This window comes from Erythrolamprus reginae, chromosome 4, assembly GCF_031021105.1.
Source record: "Erythrolamprus reginae isolate rEryReg1 chromosome 4, rEryReg1.hap1, whole genome shotgun sequence".
Taxonomy (NCBI): domain Eukaryota; kingdom Metazoa; phylum Chordata; class Lepidosauria; order Squamata; family Dipsadidae; genus Erythrolamprus; species Erythrolamprus reginae.
This window is the reverse complement of record NC_091953.1, coordinates 65,006,730-65,023,112: the sequence shown is the minus strand read 5'-3', so window position 1 is coordinate 65,023,112 and position 16,383 is coordinate 65,006,730. Positions and strand designations below refer to the sequence as shown.

Genomic DNA, 16,383 nt, shown 5'->3' with positions numbered 1-16,383 from the left:
CTTTATTTTATTTGCCTGCTAAAAATTTGTAGCCATCTAAGCAAAATAGTGCCTTTTAAGTATGCTGGTAGAAGTGGGACATAAGTTATGCAAGCCCATTTGATTAGTAGGCTGGCTTCACTAGTCATCACAGAAATCTAATTTCTGTTAATGTTCCCATTGCTTCATTACTCAGTTTGAAGGAAAAGGCAGTTAAAATGAACTGTATCCTATTGAAAGGAAGACTATAGTGTGCTCAGCTTTCAGTTGCACAACATAAAATTCAGTTCACAGGAACTGTAGCTGTCATTTAAAACAACCTCCACAGATCAGGGCTAAAATGCTACTGCTTCAGACTGGTTCGGGCATACTGATAGCAATGGTTGCTAGTGATTCAGTAGCGACGGCTGGCTGGCCAAATCCCCCAACTGCTTCCCCCTCCCCGTTGTTGCTCGCTCGCAAGGTCCATTTTCAGCTGTGACAACTTCCTGAAACCCTCTGCCAGCGAAACTGGAGTTCGAGAGGGCCAGGCAAAGTGGGCCGGCCTTTGCTGTTTCCAGGGCAGCCCTGCAGGCTAGATCTCAACACCCCATGGGCCGGATCCAGCTCCCGGGCCTTGAGTTTGACACCCCTGCTTTAGAGCTATCCTAGGAACCATTTGCTAACCTCAAGCATTGGGGTTTGAAATCCGAGTATACAGTATATATCAAGACCACTGTGCGCTTTCTAAAATCTAAGTGTTGAAGACAATTAACAGAGGAGCCATAACTGAGAACCAACAGAAGCATCATTTGGTGCTGTAAGCAAAACTAGAGAAACGTAGGACCTAATATTTGTGGACTGGTAAATTTCTACTTATTTGTCTTTTGTGGGGGGGAACTCTCCAAAAGTTTCACAGAGATGGAGCATACCAGCATGACATTAAAAAAAAAATCTGTATAAAATATGTTTTATATTACTCCCCCTGCATTCTTCGTTATGCTAGAAATATAACTTTTTTCTAGGACATCATTTTTTCTAGGACATCCATTCACATACATACATTGGTTGAATAATGTTTGGAAAAGCACACTGACCTGCTTTTTAAAAGAATAAGTCAAAGAAAGAAACACTTCAGACATTTTTACAAGAAAATGTTTTAAATGCAGGCAGACTAAAGAGAGCTGGTTAGAAGAAAAGTGGGATACAAATAGAAACATAGAAACATAGAAGACTGACGGCAGAAAAAGACCTCATGGTCCATCTAGTCTGCCCTTATACTATTTCCTGTATTTTATCTTACAATGGATATATGTTTAGCCCAGGCATGTTTAAATTCAGTTACTGTGGATTTACCAACCACGTCTGCTGGAAGTTTGTTCCAAGGATCTACTACTCTTTCAGGAAAATAATATTTTCTCACGTTGCTTTTGATCTTTCCCCCAACTAACTTCAGATTGTGTCCCCTTGTTCTTGTGTTCACTTTCCTATTAAAAACACTTCCCTTCTGAACCTTATTTAACCCTTTAACATATTTAAATGTTTCGATCATGTCCCCCCTTTTCCTTCTGTCCTCCAGACTATACAGATTGAGTTCATTAAGTCTTTCCTGATACGTTTTATGCTTAAGACCTTCCACCATTCTTGTAGCCCGTCTTTGGACCCATTCAATTTTGTCAATATCTTTTTGTAGGTGAGGTCTCCAGAATTGAACACAGTATTCCAAATGTGGTCTCACCAGCGCTCTATATAAGGGGATCACAATCTCCCTCTTCCTGCTTGTTGCTTGTTAAGATAAAGCAATACCTGAGAAGGTACTGTCCTGACCCCTTTCATAGCATCATCTATTTGTTTCAGTTCCTCATAGCGATCTCTGGATTCCCAAAGTGGCTGGAGCATTACTTCTTCAACTTCTGGAAAAAGCTATCATAATGGAGAAAGAAAAGTTAACAGTGTTGATTATCACTGCTTTAAAAATATGCCAACATTACTTATGAACTTTTCTAGATAAGAATAGTGTGTTCAAGATTTTTTTGCCTCTTCTCAAGAGCCATTTTCCATTTACAACCTGAGCCTCTGAAACTGTAACCGGAAAAACCCTCCTTGGGGCCTCTCTAGAATCTCCTGGGAGGAAACAGGGCCAGAAAAGGCGGGGAGAAGCCTCTGTGGAGCCTCTCTAGGAATCTCCTGGGAGGAAACAGGGCCTCCACCCTCCCTGTGGTTTCCCCAATCGCACACATTATTTGCCTTTACAATTTTCCTAAGGGACAATTTGCTTCTTCTTACAAACTTTTCTACTTAAGAATCTTGTCACGGAACAAATTAAGTTTGTAAGTAGAGGTACCATTGTATTTTTAAAAAGCCAGAGAAAAACATATTAATTTTAAAAAGATAAGTTATTCTATTAAACGAGGGCACCATTTTAGTTGGCCAGATGGGGTTTGATTATATATTCCAAGTCCCTTACCCTTGCTACAGTTTCAAACATTGGTATAAGAACAAATTTGAGGAATCCGATCTGTGCTGTTGGTTTGGTCACTTTGTCTCGGTCCATAAAAGGTGCCACTGGAAGGCCTTCAGACTTTTCCCGGTCACTCTACAAGTATAGCAATGTATCATTTGTTAATACACAAACCATTTATACATTTTAGTTATATATCTAATGCAACTTATGTAACCTGCCTTTTAGCCCAAGCAGGAATTCCTAATTGCTGTTCTACCAGAGGGGGGGGGGGGGGGATATTTATTTATTTGTTTGTTTGTTTGTTTGTTTGTTTGGCTTGTATGCCACCCTTCTCTGAGGACTTGGGATGGCTCCCAACATAAGAAACATAGTGGTACATCCTATCCAATTAATATAATTAAAAACCCTAAAAATCCTAAAATAATTGAAACCATTCATAATCATTCACTCCATAAAACACACTAAAACACTCGATCTAATGACCCTAGGCCTGGCGACAAAGATGAGTCTTTAAACCTTTTCAGAAGGCAAGCAGGGTGGGGGCAGTGTGAATCTCTGGGGGGAGCTGATTGCAGAGGGCCAGGGCCTCCACAGAGAAGGCTCTTCCCCTAAGTCCTGACAGCCGGCATTGTCTGGATGATGGGATCCTGAGGAGACCAACTCCGTGGGACCTGACCGGATGCTGGGATTCATGCGGCAGAATGCGGTCTTAGAGGTAATCTGATCCTATGCCATGAAGAGATTTATAGGTCATAACCAACACTTTGAATTATATTTTCAGAACAAGAGTCCCAACTGATAACTGTCATAAATTTATTTTATTATTTTATTTTATTTTATTTTGTCTGTTAAACATGTACAAGATAGCACATATAGGTATAAATATAAACATGACCAAAGTAAGTAAAGATAAATGAGGACAATAGGACAGTAAGACAGGAACGGTAGGTACAATGGTGCGCTTATCACGCCCCTTACAGAGAATGGGGTGAGGTCAACAGTAGACAGTTTAAGGTTAAAGTTTTGGGGGGTCTGGGGAAGAAACCACAGAGTCGGGTATTGCATTCCAAGCATTGACCACTCTGTTGCTGAAGTCGTATTTTCTGCAATCTAGTTTGGAGAGGTTTACATTAAATTTTTATATGTTGTGTGCTTGTGTATTGTTATATTTCCAAAATATATATCCATCATATCTGGACTGGAACAGTATAATGTAGAGGAGAGTGATCTAACTCTTTCCTACGGATGCATCATTTCCCCACTGGAATCATCTCTGACTGTTGCTCATGTGTGTCTTGACTTTTTTTAAACAGGAGACTGATGTTTACCTACTTCCAAATGAGAGACAGATACTAAATTAGGCCCTGCAGCAGGCTTCTTCTTCAAAATAAAAGGGGATAATTAAAATTACTGTGAATAAATACACAGGTGATTCAAATTAATTGAAAGAAGATCTAATCTTTCATGAGCTGCTATTTTTTTCTGATTTTATACATTTATATTACAGTATGTATAAATGTTTGTGTGTTTGTAGACAGGCGGACATACAGATAAACACTGATATGAAATTGTTGGTCAAAGTTATTAGTTATTTTCCAATAAGAAAAATATTAAATTTAAAAATCCTCCAACCCTTCTTCCTTTTTTCTGTTCTCAGTCACTAACAAACTTTACTTGATGTACATAACTGTGACCAGGGCCGCCATCAGGAATTTTGGGGCCCCATACAGCCTAAGTGTCTGCCCCCCCCCCCGCCATTTTAAAACTACTTTTTTTAAGTTTTTAAGAAGATGTTAGATAATCATCTGAAAATAGCTGTAAATAAAACCCGATGTTCCCAGAATTAACTTTATTCATAAGATTATTATAGCAACAACTTGACCTTAGTTTTACTGGAACTATAGAATAATCATATAATAACCGCTGATGTTACAGGCCGTATAACTATGTAAAGAAGAAACTGTGAGGATAACAGTTCAAAAGGGACGGGGGTGGTGTTTGTTATGTTGTGTTGTTTTGTTGCTTGTCTTATAAAATGCAAATACAAAATTTAAACAAACAAATAAGTATATTGTAAAATGATAGATTATGTACTATCTTATTTTTTTAATGTTTACATAATAACTACTTTTTTAAAAAAAAATCATCTGTCTGAAGTAGTGTAGGATTCCTGTCTAAGCAGGGGGTTGGACTAGAAGACCTCCAAGGTGCCTTCCCACTGTTATTCTATTCTAATTATCCAGGGGGTTGTGTAGTTATCAGTGGTATTAAAATAGGAGCTGTTAAAAAAAAACCAAATACAATTTCATATTGCTTCACATCTCAATATCCTTTTCGATCTAGTTTTTACGCCCATCGGTGAACGCAGGTCTGAACGAGCCCGTGGTATCCAAGTTAATTTCAAAGTACACTGCTCAAAAAAAAGTGAAGGGAACACTTAAACAACACAATATAAACTCCAAGTTGTCAATCAGCGTTGCTTCCTAAGTGGACAGTTTGATTTCACAGAAGTTTGATTTACTTGGAGTTATATTATATTATATTGTTTAAGTGTTTCCTTTATTTTTTTGAACAGTGTAGATCAGGGGTCCCCAAACTTTTTACACAGGGGGCCAGTTCACTGTCCCTCAGACTGTTGGAGGGCCGGACTATTAAAAAAACGTGTGAACAAATCCCTATGCACACTGCACATACCTTATTTAAAGTAAAAAACAAAATGGGAACAAATACAATATTTAATATTTATTCTTCCTCTTTCTCTCTCTCTCCCTTTCTCTCTGTCCTTCTGTCTTTCTAATTCTCTCTCTCTCTTTCTCTCTGTCCTTTCTTTCTCTCTCTTCTTTCTCTCACTCACTCTCTTTCTATCTATCCCTCTTTCTCTCTCCCTCTCTCTGTCTCCTCCTTTCTCTCTCTCCCCCTTTCTATCTCTCTTCTTCCTTTCTCTCTCCCTCTCTATCTTTCCCTCTTTCTCTGTCCCTCTCTTTCCTTCTCTCTGTTCTTCTCTTTCTTTCTCTCTGTCCCTCTCTTTCTTTCTCTCTGTCCCTCTCTTTCTTTCTCTCTGTCCCTCTTTCTTTCTCTCTGTCCCTCTCTTTCTTTCTCTCTGTCCCTCTCTTTCTTTCTCTCTGTCCCTCTTTCTTTCTCTCTCTTATCTCTCCTTCTCTCACTCACTCTCTTTGTATCTCTTTCTCTCTCTCCTTCTCTATCTCTCCCTCTTTCTCTCTCCCCCTTTCTATCTCTCCTCTTCCTTTCTCTCTCTTCCTTTCACTTTCTCTCTCCCTTATTTTTTCTGTTTTTCTGCTGTGAGCGGAGAGCGTGCGGCCCAGACCCTGAGCAGAAAGGGGCCTCCGTGGCTCCCGAGTGGCGTCCGAGACCTGCTGGGCAATCTGCCAGGCGCTTTAGGGCCCCTCAAACCCCGACGACCTCGCCCCCGGGGCCCTCCGCAGCCCCCGGATCCTGGCCGGGACAGGGCAGCTTCCTCTGACAGGTGCCGCGCGGGGCCGAGGAGGCTTCATGTCCTCCCCCAGTGCCCACGGGTCAGACCCCCACCCAGCCCCTACTTTCCGCTCCCTCTTGCCTGCTCAGGTTGCTGCACCGAGGCGCCCCCGCCCCAGCCCCCTCCTCAGTTAGCCTACCTTCTCTGCGGTCTTCCGTGGCGGCTTTTTGGGCGGAGGGGGCCTGGCTCCGTGGCGGGTCCGAGCCCCCCCGGCCTCCCCTGCCCGGGGCATTTCCTCTCGGCGTCAAGGAGGCGCAGCGGCGGGTGGAGAGAGGGAAGGGGGGGCAGCGGCGTCCCTCCTGGCCTTGGCGGGCCGCCCGACCCTCCCCACCTCCTGCAAATGTGGCGGGCGGCGGGGGGAGAGCGAGGAGCCGGCTCCGGCGGGCGCGGGGCTTGGCTGGCTGGCTGGCGAGGGGAGCGCCGCTGGTGGTGCGGAGGGAGACCCTCCTCCAGGAGGGAGGGGGCCAGGCAGCAGCTAGCCAGACAGCCGGTGGGATGGCGCTTCCGAGTTCGCAGCCAAACTTTGCACAGGCGGCGGCTGGCCGAAAGGAATGCTAGAGCGGGCGCGCCTCCAGCCGCAGCAGCTGGGCTCAGCAGAAGTGCCGGGCCCCCCCATTATTCAATTTCCCCGGGGCCCGGTACGCCCCTCCCAGTAATACCCGTCTATCGGTGGCCCTGACTGTGACAGCCTAATCTTTGGCAAACAAATTATTCCTTTATTGCTACAATTGCCTCCAAAAGAGAGGTCTAGTAAAATGATCTTTCAGAACTAACTTGACTATTCTATTAAAAACTACCAGACTTTCCTCTCCTTTCTCTTAACATTATTTCATTTATTACAGACTTAGTTATGTAATTCAGCATCTACCACTTGACCCACTTAGAATGCATAGCTAAGGAACCCTATTACTTCAAATCCAACCTGCTTCAGTTTAAAAAAAATTATATGCTAAGCCAGTGATTTTCAACCTTTTTTGAGCCACGGCACATTTTTTACATTTACAAAATCCTGGGGCATACCACCAACCAAAATGACACCCTAAGACACTCTCCTCTCTTTTTCCATCCCTGTCTCCTCCCCACCCTTGAACCATTTCCCAAAACAGGTGAGGGCTGGGTTTTTTCTCTCTCTTATTCTTTGGGTGCTTTTTATCATATGCTTTAAATCAAGAGTCACTTCTCTCTCTCTTTTGTTTCTCTCTCTTTCCTCTCATTCTCTGTCTCAATCATTTTCTCATTTCTCTTTTTTCCTCCCCTTTTTGCTCATTGCTCTCTCCCTCTTCCTTCCTCTTCTTCTCTCTCTCTTGCTTTCTTTCTGTCTCTCTCTCTTGCTTTCTTTCTCTCTCACTCTTGCTATCTCTCTCTTTCTCTCTTTTCTTTCTCTCTCTTGCTTTATCTCTCTCTCTTTTTCTCTCTCTTTCTCTCTCTCTTGCTTTCTTTCTCTCTCTTTCTCTCTCTCTTCTTTCCCTCTCTCTCTCTCTCTCTCACTCTCTCTCTCAGCAAAAACTTGCGAGACCAGAACCTGAACTTCCCTCTTCGCGGCACACGTGACCATGTCTTGCGGCACACTGGTTAAAAAACACTGTGCTAAGCTGACTGGCAGAAACAACTCTCAAGGGAAAAGCAGCTGCTTTCCCTTAACATTTATACTATTTGGCTATTATCATGTTTCTAGGTTGCAAACTGCAGCAATCTACAGTTAGACACAAATCTTACTGAAAGTATTATTTCAACATAGTGGATCTACAGAGTCAGTCCAATATATTTTCTAGTAGAAACAAAAGACAAAACGGTGTCCCCAACTTCTCACTCCATCGTCCATGTGCAGAAGGCAATCCGCCTGGCTGCTAAATGTCAGTGTAACAAAAACCAGAACACAACATGTACAGTCCACCCTAGAGGGAAGCTAGCTAGGTTTTGGTATGATGGGAAAGATGAGTTGAGCTTGCAGATCCTTATGTGAAAGGGAGCCTGTGTGGGATTGCCTATGCAGCCTATTCCATTTTTCAGGTATCCAGCATTGTTATTGAATAGACTTCAGGTGGAATTTAAAAATATAAATCATTATGGTGATAACCATGCATCTTTTTACCTGCATAAAATATTCTTCCAATAAGCAGTCCACCCATGGTTCTGCTATTTCCATTGGCCGAACTTCATTGGAGATATCGCAGCACTTGATCAGTATCATCTTCAACTGAAAAGCAGTTTACAATGTGAGATCTTTATTTTATCTGCCAGTGTTTCTTCCACTTTGCTGTGGAAAGTCAGCAGTGAAATTGATACCAGAACCAATACGATTTGTTTGAAACAATGGACTCTCTGTAATTATCCCTGTACTGTATAACAGGAGTGGGGTCCTTTGTTCTGATTGCCCTCCCCTCCTTTTAACTGAAAAGAGTAAAAAACAAAAGTTTATATATCTACTAAGCCAAGGCAGGCTGTCCTCAACTCATCTGCTTTCTTGTTCACTGTAGAAGATAACTGATATTCCAGGAAATGGTGATTTGAAGTTCAGCATTTTGAACATGGACAATAAATGAAAACTCTATGGTCTACTAGAGCAGTGTTTCCCAACCTTGGCAACTTGAAGATATTTGGACTTCAACTCCCAGAATTCCCCAGCCAGCCTTAGCTGGCTGGGGAATTCTGGGAGTTGAAGTCCAAATATCTTCAAGTTGCCAAGGTTGGGAAACACTGTACTAGAGGTTCTACTACTATAACTCCCAGCAGTTTAAAAAAGCACAGCCAATGCGGGGCTGTGGAAAGCTGTGGTTCAGAATCATCTGAAGGGTCAAAGATTCCCATACATAGGTAGGCTTACTCTGAAATAGTTATACAGTGGTACCTCGGTATTCGACCATAATCCGTTCCAAAAGTGTGGTCGAGAACCGATTTGGTCGAGTACCGAATTAATTTATCCCATAGGAAATAATGGAAATGGGTTTACCGTATTTTTCGCTCTATAAGACGCACCTGCTGATAAGACGCACCTAGATTTTAGAGGAGGAAAATAGAAAAAAAATATTTTGAGCCAAAAAGGGGAGAGGAAGAGAGGAAGGAGTGAAAGAAGGGAGTGAGGGAGGAAAGAAGGGAGGAAGGAAAAGGAAAGCAAGAAATGGAGGGAGGAAAGGAAGGAAGGAAAGAAAGAAAGAAAGAAAGAAAGAAAGAAAGAAAGAAAGAAAGAAAGGGGGAAGGGACAGGAACAGAGGAAGGAAGCAAGGAAACTTATGAAAGGGGAGAGTAAGAGAGGAAGGACTGAAGGGAGGGAGGGAGGGAAGAAGGTAGGAAGGAGAAAGAAAAGAAGAAATAGAGGAAGGGAAGGTAAAAGAGAGAAAGAAAAAGAGCAAGAAAGAAAGCAAGAAAGAGAGAAAGAAAGAAAATGAAAGAGAAATAAAAATAGAGGGGGAATGAAAGAAATGGAAGGAGGGAAGGAAGGAGAGAAAGCAAGAGAAAGAAAGAAAGCAAGAGAAAGAAAAAAGAATGAAAGAGCAAGAGAGCAAGAGAGAAAAAGAAAGAAAGAGAGAAAGAAAGAAAGAAAGAAAGAAAGAAAGGCAACTTCAAAGAAAGGCTCACTGAGCATCTCTCACTCTCTCTCTCTTTCTATCCCTCTTTCTTTCTTTCTCTTCCTTTCTCTCTCTCCTCTTCCTTTCTCTCCTCTCTCTCCCTCCCTCTCTCTTTCTCTCCCCCCTCTCTCCCCCTTTCCCTCTCTCTTTCTCTCTCTCTCTTGCTATCTCTCCCCCTCTCCCTCTCTCTTTCTCTCCCCCCTCTCCCCCCTTTCCCTCTCTCTTTCTCTCTCTCCCTCTCTTGCTATCTCTCCCCCCTCTCCCACTCTCTTTCTCCCTCTCCCTCTCTTTCTCTCTCTCCCCCTCTCTCTTTCTCTCTCTCTCTCCCCCTCTTTCTCTCTCTTCTTCTCACTTTCTCTCTCTTGTTTTCTTTCTGTCTGGGCAGATGGCTTTGCTGACTGGAGAAGCGAGCGATCCGGGAGTCCGGGACTGCGTGGCTTTGCGCCATGAAGAGGAAACGGCTCCGGCAGCAGGGAAAAGTCGGCCGTTTTCTCTTCATGGCGCAAAGCTACACAGTCCCGGACTCCCGGATTGCTTGCCCAAGGCAGAAGGCGGTGGAGGAGGAGAGGGGGCGGATCGCGCCCCAAGGCAGAAGGCGGCGGCGGAGGAGAGGGGGTGGATCGCGCCCCAAGGCAGAAGGCAGCGACGTTGGAGAGGGGGCAGATTGCGCCCCAAGGCAGGAGGAGGCGGCGGAGGAGAGGAGGCAGATCGCGCCCCAAGGCAGGAGGTGGCAGAGGAGGAAAGGAGGCGGATCGGGCGGGCAATAGGGCAGGGTGGAGAAGCCAGGGGCGCATTTGGCCGGAGGCACCGTGGGGAGGCAAGGGCGGCCGCAGCTCCCTTTACTCCTACTGCCACACCTCCCCGCCCCCGCCCACCTCCCCGCGGGCTGGCAGGGGGATGGGGAGCCCGTGGAAAATGGCGCGCACGGGTGTATTTGGGGTGTGTGCGCAGCTTACGGGGAACGGTGGGCCAGGCAGCAGCTAGCCAGCCAGCTGGCGGGATGGCGCTTCCAAGTTTGCAGCCTCCCCCCCCTCCCTGCCTGCATCTTCGCTCCATAAGACGGGGCTGATTTTTCATCCTACTTTGGGAGGAAAAAAACTGCGTCTTATGGAGCGAAAAATACGGTAATTGGTTTCCAGCCCCTATTTCCTTTATTTCCTATGGGATAAAGATATGAGGTCTAAGCACTCCAAGCTGTAGTTAGGGGGGGGCAGTTTCGGGGGGGGGGGCTCCTTTCCTCAGTGGTTCGTCTTCCCTTTAAGCAGTTACACCAACTTTCTCTTTCCCGAGAGTAGCGATGGCAGCAGAGGCTTTCCTTAGAGCAGCAGCAGCGCCAGGAACGTGAGATGAGAAAGGGAAGCTTCTGACGTTCCCGGCGCTGCTGCTGCTCTAAGGAAAGCCTCTGCTGCTGTTGCTACTCTCGGGAAAGAGAAAGTTGGTGTAACTGCTTAAAGGAAAGGAGCCCCCCCGAAACTGCCGGTATTGCAGCCCCCCCCACTCCCTACAGCTTGGAGCAAGACTGGGAGGCTGTTTTGTGGGTGGCCAGAATGGGCGTGTCGGATTCCGACTCCCATTCCTTCTCACCCCGTCCCCTCATTTCGGATAATAAACAAAATTTTCTGTGGCTGTTCGGTATCCGAATTTTTGTTCAGATACCGAAGCAAATTTTTGCCGAAAATTTTGTTCGGTATCCGAAATGTACGAGAAAGGAAGCGTTCGAGTACCGAGGTACCACTGTATTATTATTCCTGGCTCAGAATGAGACAAAGTCAGCTTCACGGGGACTGTGGTTGCCAAGCTATTCTATGGGTGCTATAAATAACCAATGGAAAAGCTCAGTTTTAAGCAGTGGTGAAATATAAATGTTTTTACTACCGGTTCTGTGGGTGGTGGGCATGGCACTGCAAAATCTCCATTCCCACCCCACTCCAGGGGAAGGATACTGCAATATCCCTATTCCCACCCCTCTCCATGCGAAGGATACTGCAAATTCCCCATTCCCTCCTCACTCTTGGGGGGATATTGCAAAATCTCAATTTAAACCCCACTCTGGGACCAGCCAGAAGTAGTATTTGCCAGTTCTCAAAACTATTCAAAATTTCCACTACCAGAACCTGTCAAAACTAGCTGGATTTCACCCTTCGTTTTAAGGCTTACTTAGCATTTTTCATGCATTTTCCATCTCTAAATGATAAGAAATGACAAGGCTGAAGTTTTTGAATGCATGAAAGTTCCAGGAATGTAAAAGGTTTATCAGGTTGCCCAGACCTGAAAGCAAGGTTGTCTCTTTTTATTGATCTTTAAGCTGGATATTCCATCCGAATAAAAGCTAAATGCAAATAAATTAAAAAAAGCATCTTACCTGAGTTACATGTTCCTCATTTGAATGGTCAAATTCATTTAAGATTTCTTTGAAAGAATCCAGTATTTCAGCATGCCGTGCCATGTCTGTTGCTAGGATTAGTGTAATTATCCCCTATATAGTTTAACAAAAAAAGAAGAAACAGTTTATGCTCCTTGAAGTAGACTTATTCTAGCCTTCCATGTATTTTCACCCTTTGTTCAATTTTCCCTTTTTTGGACATGACATATTCTGAAGAAGGAAGCAATTTTGAGGAATAATATAGGACAGAAATTTGTGAAACTATATGTGCTAGTAGATTTCTTTTTAACAAGCTATGAATTTATTATCTATCTAAATGAGCTATTATCTTTTTTTAAAGAGCTATGGAAGGCAAATCTGGATCAGATCTATAATCACAAAGTTAACTGCAAATATCTTGGAATCCTTTGGGAGTTGGGCGGCATATAAATGTAATAAATATTATATTTATACACACATACACACACATACACATATATATATGTGTGTGTGTGTCACATGTTTTGGCTGAATTTGAAAATTAAGGGAGACTAGGATAAATCTATTTCGGCCTTATTTTGGCCTCATCAGCTAGCCATACCCTCACTGGGACTTGAACCTGCAACCTTTGCCTTGTAAGGCAGACAATTAACCTCCAGGCTACAATATCCAATCCCTTCAGCTCTGTACCAGGGAAGGATTACATATTTTTGTGTATACTTCACCAAACTGGCATCATTTCCTAGTTGTGTTAAACTACAACTAAGAAATATTCCTACAATTGTATCTAATCTAATTGAAAGGCACCAGCTTGTCTATGAGGTACTTATTTCATTAGGTCTGACTGCTGCCGATGCTTCTATTGAATTTTTCAAATGAGAGATGCTGACTATCAAGAATCCCTAGGAGAATATTATTTTATTTTATCCCTTCTGCTCCTAATCACAGGCTCTGCACCATCCCTTGGTTTTTTTTACCAGTAACTCAGGGTGATAAACATATTCAATTATCTTCCTTTGCAATAGTGGCAAATATCTGTAGCTGGAATGTAGGATGTGGATTAAGAGCCATTCTCTGAACCAACCCACAAGCTTGGAGAATGAACCTTCACTATCCTCCTCCTCCTTTTCCCATAATAGCAATCCTGGGGGACTGGGTGGTGGGGGCGGTACCTTGACTATTAGACAAAACTGGCTTTCTTGCTATGTTTTACCTTCTAGCTCTAGACCATGAAAACTTTTCAATTAATGTTACCCTTGGCATGGTCAAAGATTTAGTCCTGTTTCAGAGAGCACTTGAGACATTTCAGGAAAATAGGCTCAGATGTTAAACTCTCAAATTTTCAACCCATGGGAAATCTCTGGCCATACTGCACGTCTAACATCATGCCTGGCCATACCAAAGGTGCTTTTTCAAGAGGCAACTGGCGTTTCTCATTTTTTCCTTGAAGATGTTTCGTTTCTCATCCAAGAAACGAAGGGGCGGAGAGGGGCAGCATACAAATCCAATAAATAAACAAGCAAGCAAGCAAGCAAGCAAGCAAGCAAGCAAGCAAGCAAGCAAGCAAGCAAGCAAGCAAGCAAGCAAGCAAGCAAGCAAGCAAGCAAGCAAGCAAGCAAGCAAGCAAGCAACCATGCAAGCAAGCAAGCAAGCAAGCAAGCAAGCAAGCAAGCAAGCAAGCAAGCAACCATGCAAGCAAGCAAGCAAGCAAGCAAGCAAGCAAGCAAGCAAGCAAGCAAGCAAGCAAGCAAGCAAGCAAGCAAGCAAGCAAGCAAGCAAGCAAGCAACCATGCAAGCAAGCAAGCAAGCAAGCAAGCAAGCAAGCAAGCAAGCAAGCAAGCAAGCAAGCAAGCAAGCAAGCAAGCAAGCAAGCAAGCAAGCAAGCAAGCAAGCAAGCAAGCAAGCAAGCAAGCAAGCAAGCAACCATGCAAGCAAGCAAGCAAGCAAGCAAGCAAGCAAGCAAGCAAGCAAGCAAGCAAGCAAGCAAGCAAGCAAGCAACCATGCAAGCAAGCAAGCAAGCAAGCAAGCAAGCAAGCAAGCAAGCAAGCAAGCAAGCAAGCAAGCAAGCAAGCAAGCAAGCAACCATGCAAGCAAGCAAGCAAGCAAGCAAGCAAGCAAGCAAGCAAGCAAGCAAGCAAGCAAGCAAGCAAGCAAGCAAGCAAGCAAGCAAGCAAGCAAGCAAGCAAGCAAGCAAGCAAGCAAGCAAGCAAGCAAGCAAGCAAGCAACCATGCAAGCAAGCAAGCTTCTCCAGATTGGTGCAGAGAGCTAAAGAAGCTTCTTGTATGAGAAGTGAAATGTCTTTAAAGAAAAACAAGAAGGGTCCACTTGCCTCATGAAAAAGCACCTGTGGGAGAAACCAGATGACTGAGAATCTTCATAGACATCAAGCTTGGCCAATAAGAGTTTAGAGCACTTAATTTTGAGGGGCACAGTCTTCTTAATCCGGAGACAGACCTGAATTCAGTTGCAATTCTCAGCGAACCCATACCTTTGAACTCATACCTGTCTGATCCGTTTGAACTGTTCCTTCTCAAGATTGGATAAAATGTTGCACTCTGGCTGTGCAAGGATCTGGAAAGCCACTGCGCAATGATGATTCTCTAGTGGGGAAATATCATTGTAGCGCAAAGCCAGCTCTGTTCGTGCATTGATCTGGTACCTGAAATAAACAAAAGGCATAAACAGAAATGTGCTAAATTAGTTTATTTCTACAATGAAATAAAAACAAGGAGTGGAGAAATAATAAATTCCAGGTGAAATATAGAAAACAGAATGTGAAAATAAAATATGAAAAAAACCCCTCATCTCATAAGGCATATGCTTTCATGGGTTTCCTCTCTTCTGCTCTCCATTCCAGACCACAACAGCATCCTTGGTCTTTATGGCGGCTCTTAAGAAAGACTTTGGATGCAGTGAAAGAAGGGAAGCAGGAAAGCTGTCAAGTCCAAATGGCTTTCTGTGCACATCACATTTGGATTAGAATCACATACTGTACTGTAGTTAGAAAGTGGATCTAACAAAGAGGTAGACATGTATGTTTAAAGTGCAGTTTTGCATGCTCTAGTGCTACAGCAGTTATGACTGCAAATAGGAAATTGTCTATTAAACTAAACCCTGCAATGGTAAATCTGCAGCAAAAATAACCAAGGTTTATCTATGTTTGTCTGAGTGCCTATGCATGCAGGCATATTTTTATTCTTTTATGTTGGGAATTAGTTTTCCATTATATCTTGAACTGCAGCATTTATTTAAATCTCTGTTTATTCCAATACATATTCATTATTTTAAGCTTTTAATTTTCGACCTTTGAGTTTCTAAAAATAATATATACTGTATACAGCAAAGGACCAATATGAGGAATATCTAGTGGGCAGTCAGTTATTATGGGCTTTAGTATTACATGTGTTTCAGATCTCTCTTGAAATAGGAATTATTTATTTTTTTTAAAACCCACAATCTTCTTGAAAGGGAAAAAGGAGATAAAGGACATAATCATAAGCCTGTAAATAATATATAGTGCCAAGATGTGTTGTAGGAATGTGTCACAGAAAGATTCATAGCATCACATGGAAATAGAAATGGGGTTCTTGGCATTCACTAATGTTCACCTTCTGATACAATTTCCCTTTAAGCTCAGGTTGCTGCCTCTTGTCCAAATGCCATCCCTTCACTTCTCCCAATTTAATTCTGCTGCTGTTGTGCTCAGGAGGCAAAATATTTACAGTACACTTTCAATTTCCTCATCCATTAAATATATAGCTAATTGGAAAGCTACAATGGGATGTATTGTTTCATTTTTACAATGTCCTTTCTTTTCTTTTTTTTACAATCCAATCAACCATTTCAATGCCATTTATTTACAAAATTTCAATTATGTTAACATTTTTGTTATTAATCTTTATAATTCTGTAAAGCTACGTGCCCAAAGGTACAGTCATCATGCGTTGCCTGTTCTGATGTTTTACTAACGCAAACCAATTATAAGATAAGGGGCATACATAAGTGCACTAGTATGCCTTTCGTCCCCTGTCCAATTGTCTTTCCTTTATCTCATATATCATATATATTTTCTTCCTTTCATATATCTTCTCCTCTATTTTTACATATTATCTTTATATATATTACTTCATGTCTATTCTCTTCCATATGTATTGTGTATTGGACAAATAAATGAATGAATGAATGAATAAATAAATAAATAAATAAAATAAATGCGACTTTCTTCCTCAAGATCTTTTCTTAAAATACATTTCTTACCCATACATATAGAGCGACAGAGAGTTCTATAAATACATTAACACACAATTTTAAAAAAACATGTTTGAAACCAAGGGCCAAAGTAGATCATATTGATTTTCCCAGATCTAATAAAGATTACACATATTATGGGGGGGGGGGGGGATGCTGATTTGGCCATGTGGTCCCACTTGGGGATTAATTAACTTCCTCTTTTTTTTTTTTTTACTCCAGCAGATTATTATATCCTGCTAATGTAAATAACCTGAAAATAATATTCTATGTATATTTACCAGGCAGCT

The 16,383-nt window shown here is 42.7% G+C and overlaps 1 protein-coding gene across 9 annotated transcripts in view; it reads right to left on the bottom strand.

Moving 5' to 3' along the window:
• The window catches only part of PDE9A (phosphodiesterase 9A), an 80,924-nt gene that overhangs the window by 4,897 nt on the left and 59,644 nt on the right, over positions 1–16,383 (bottom strand). For all 9 annotated transcript variants that reach the window (XM_070750481.1, XM_070750482.1, XM_070750486.1 and 6 more), the window contains 5 exons: positions 14,348–14,504; positions 11,844–11,957; positions 8,008–8,112; positions 2,426–2,554; positions 1,765–1,881 (listed from right to left, as the gene is read on the bottom strand). In XM_070750481.1, coding sequence (XP_070606582.1) covers positions 1,765–1,881; positions 2,426–2,554; positions 8,008–8,112; positions 11,844–11,957; positions 14,348–14,504 — 622 coding nt within the window. The remainder of the gene's footprint in view (positions 1–1,764; positions 1,882–2,425; positions 2,555–8,007; positions 8,113–11,843; positions 11,958–14,347; positions 14,505–16,383) is intronic.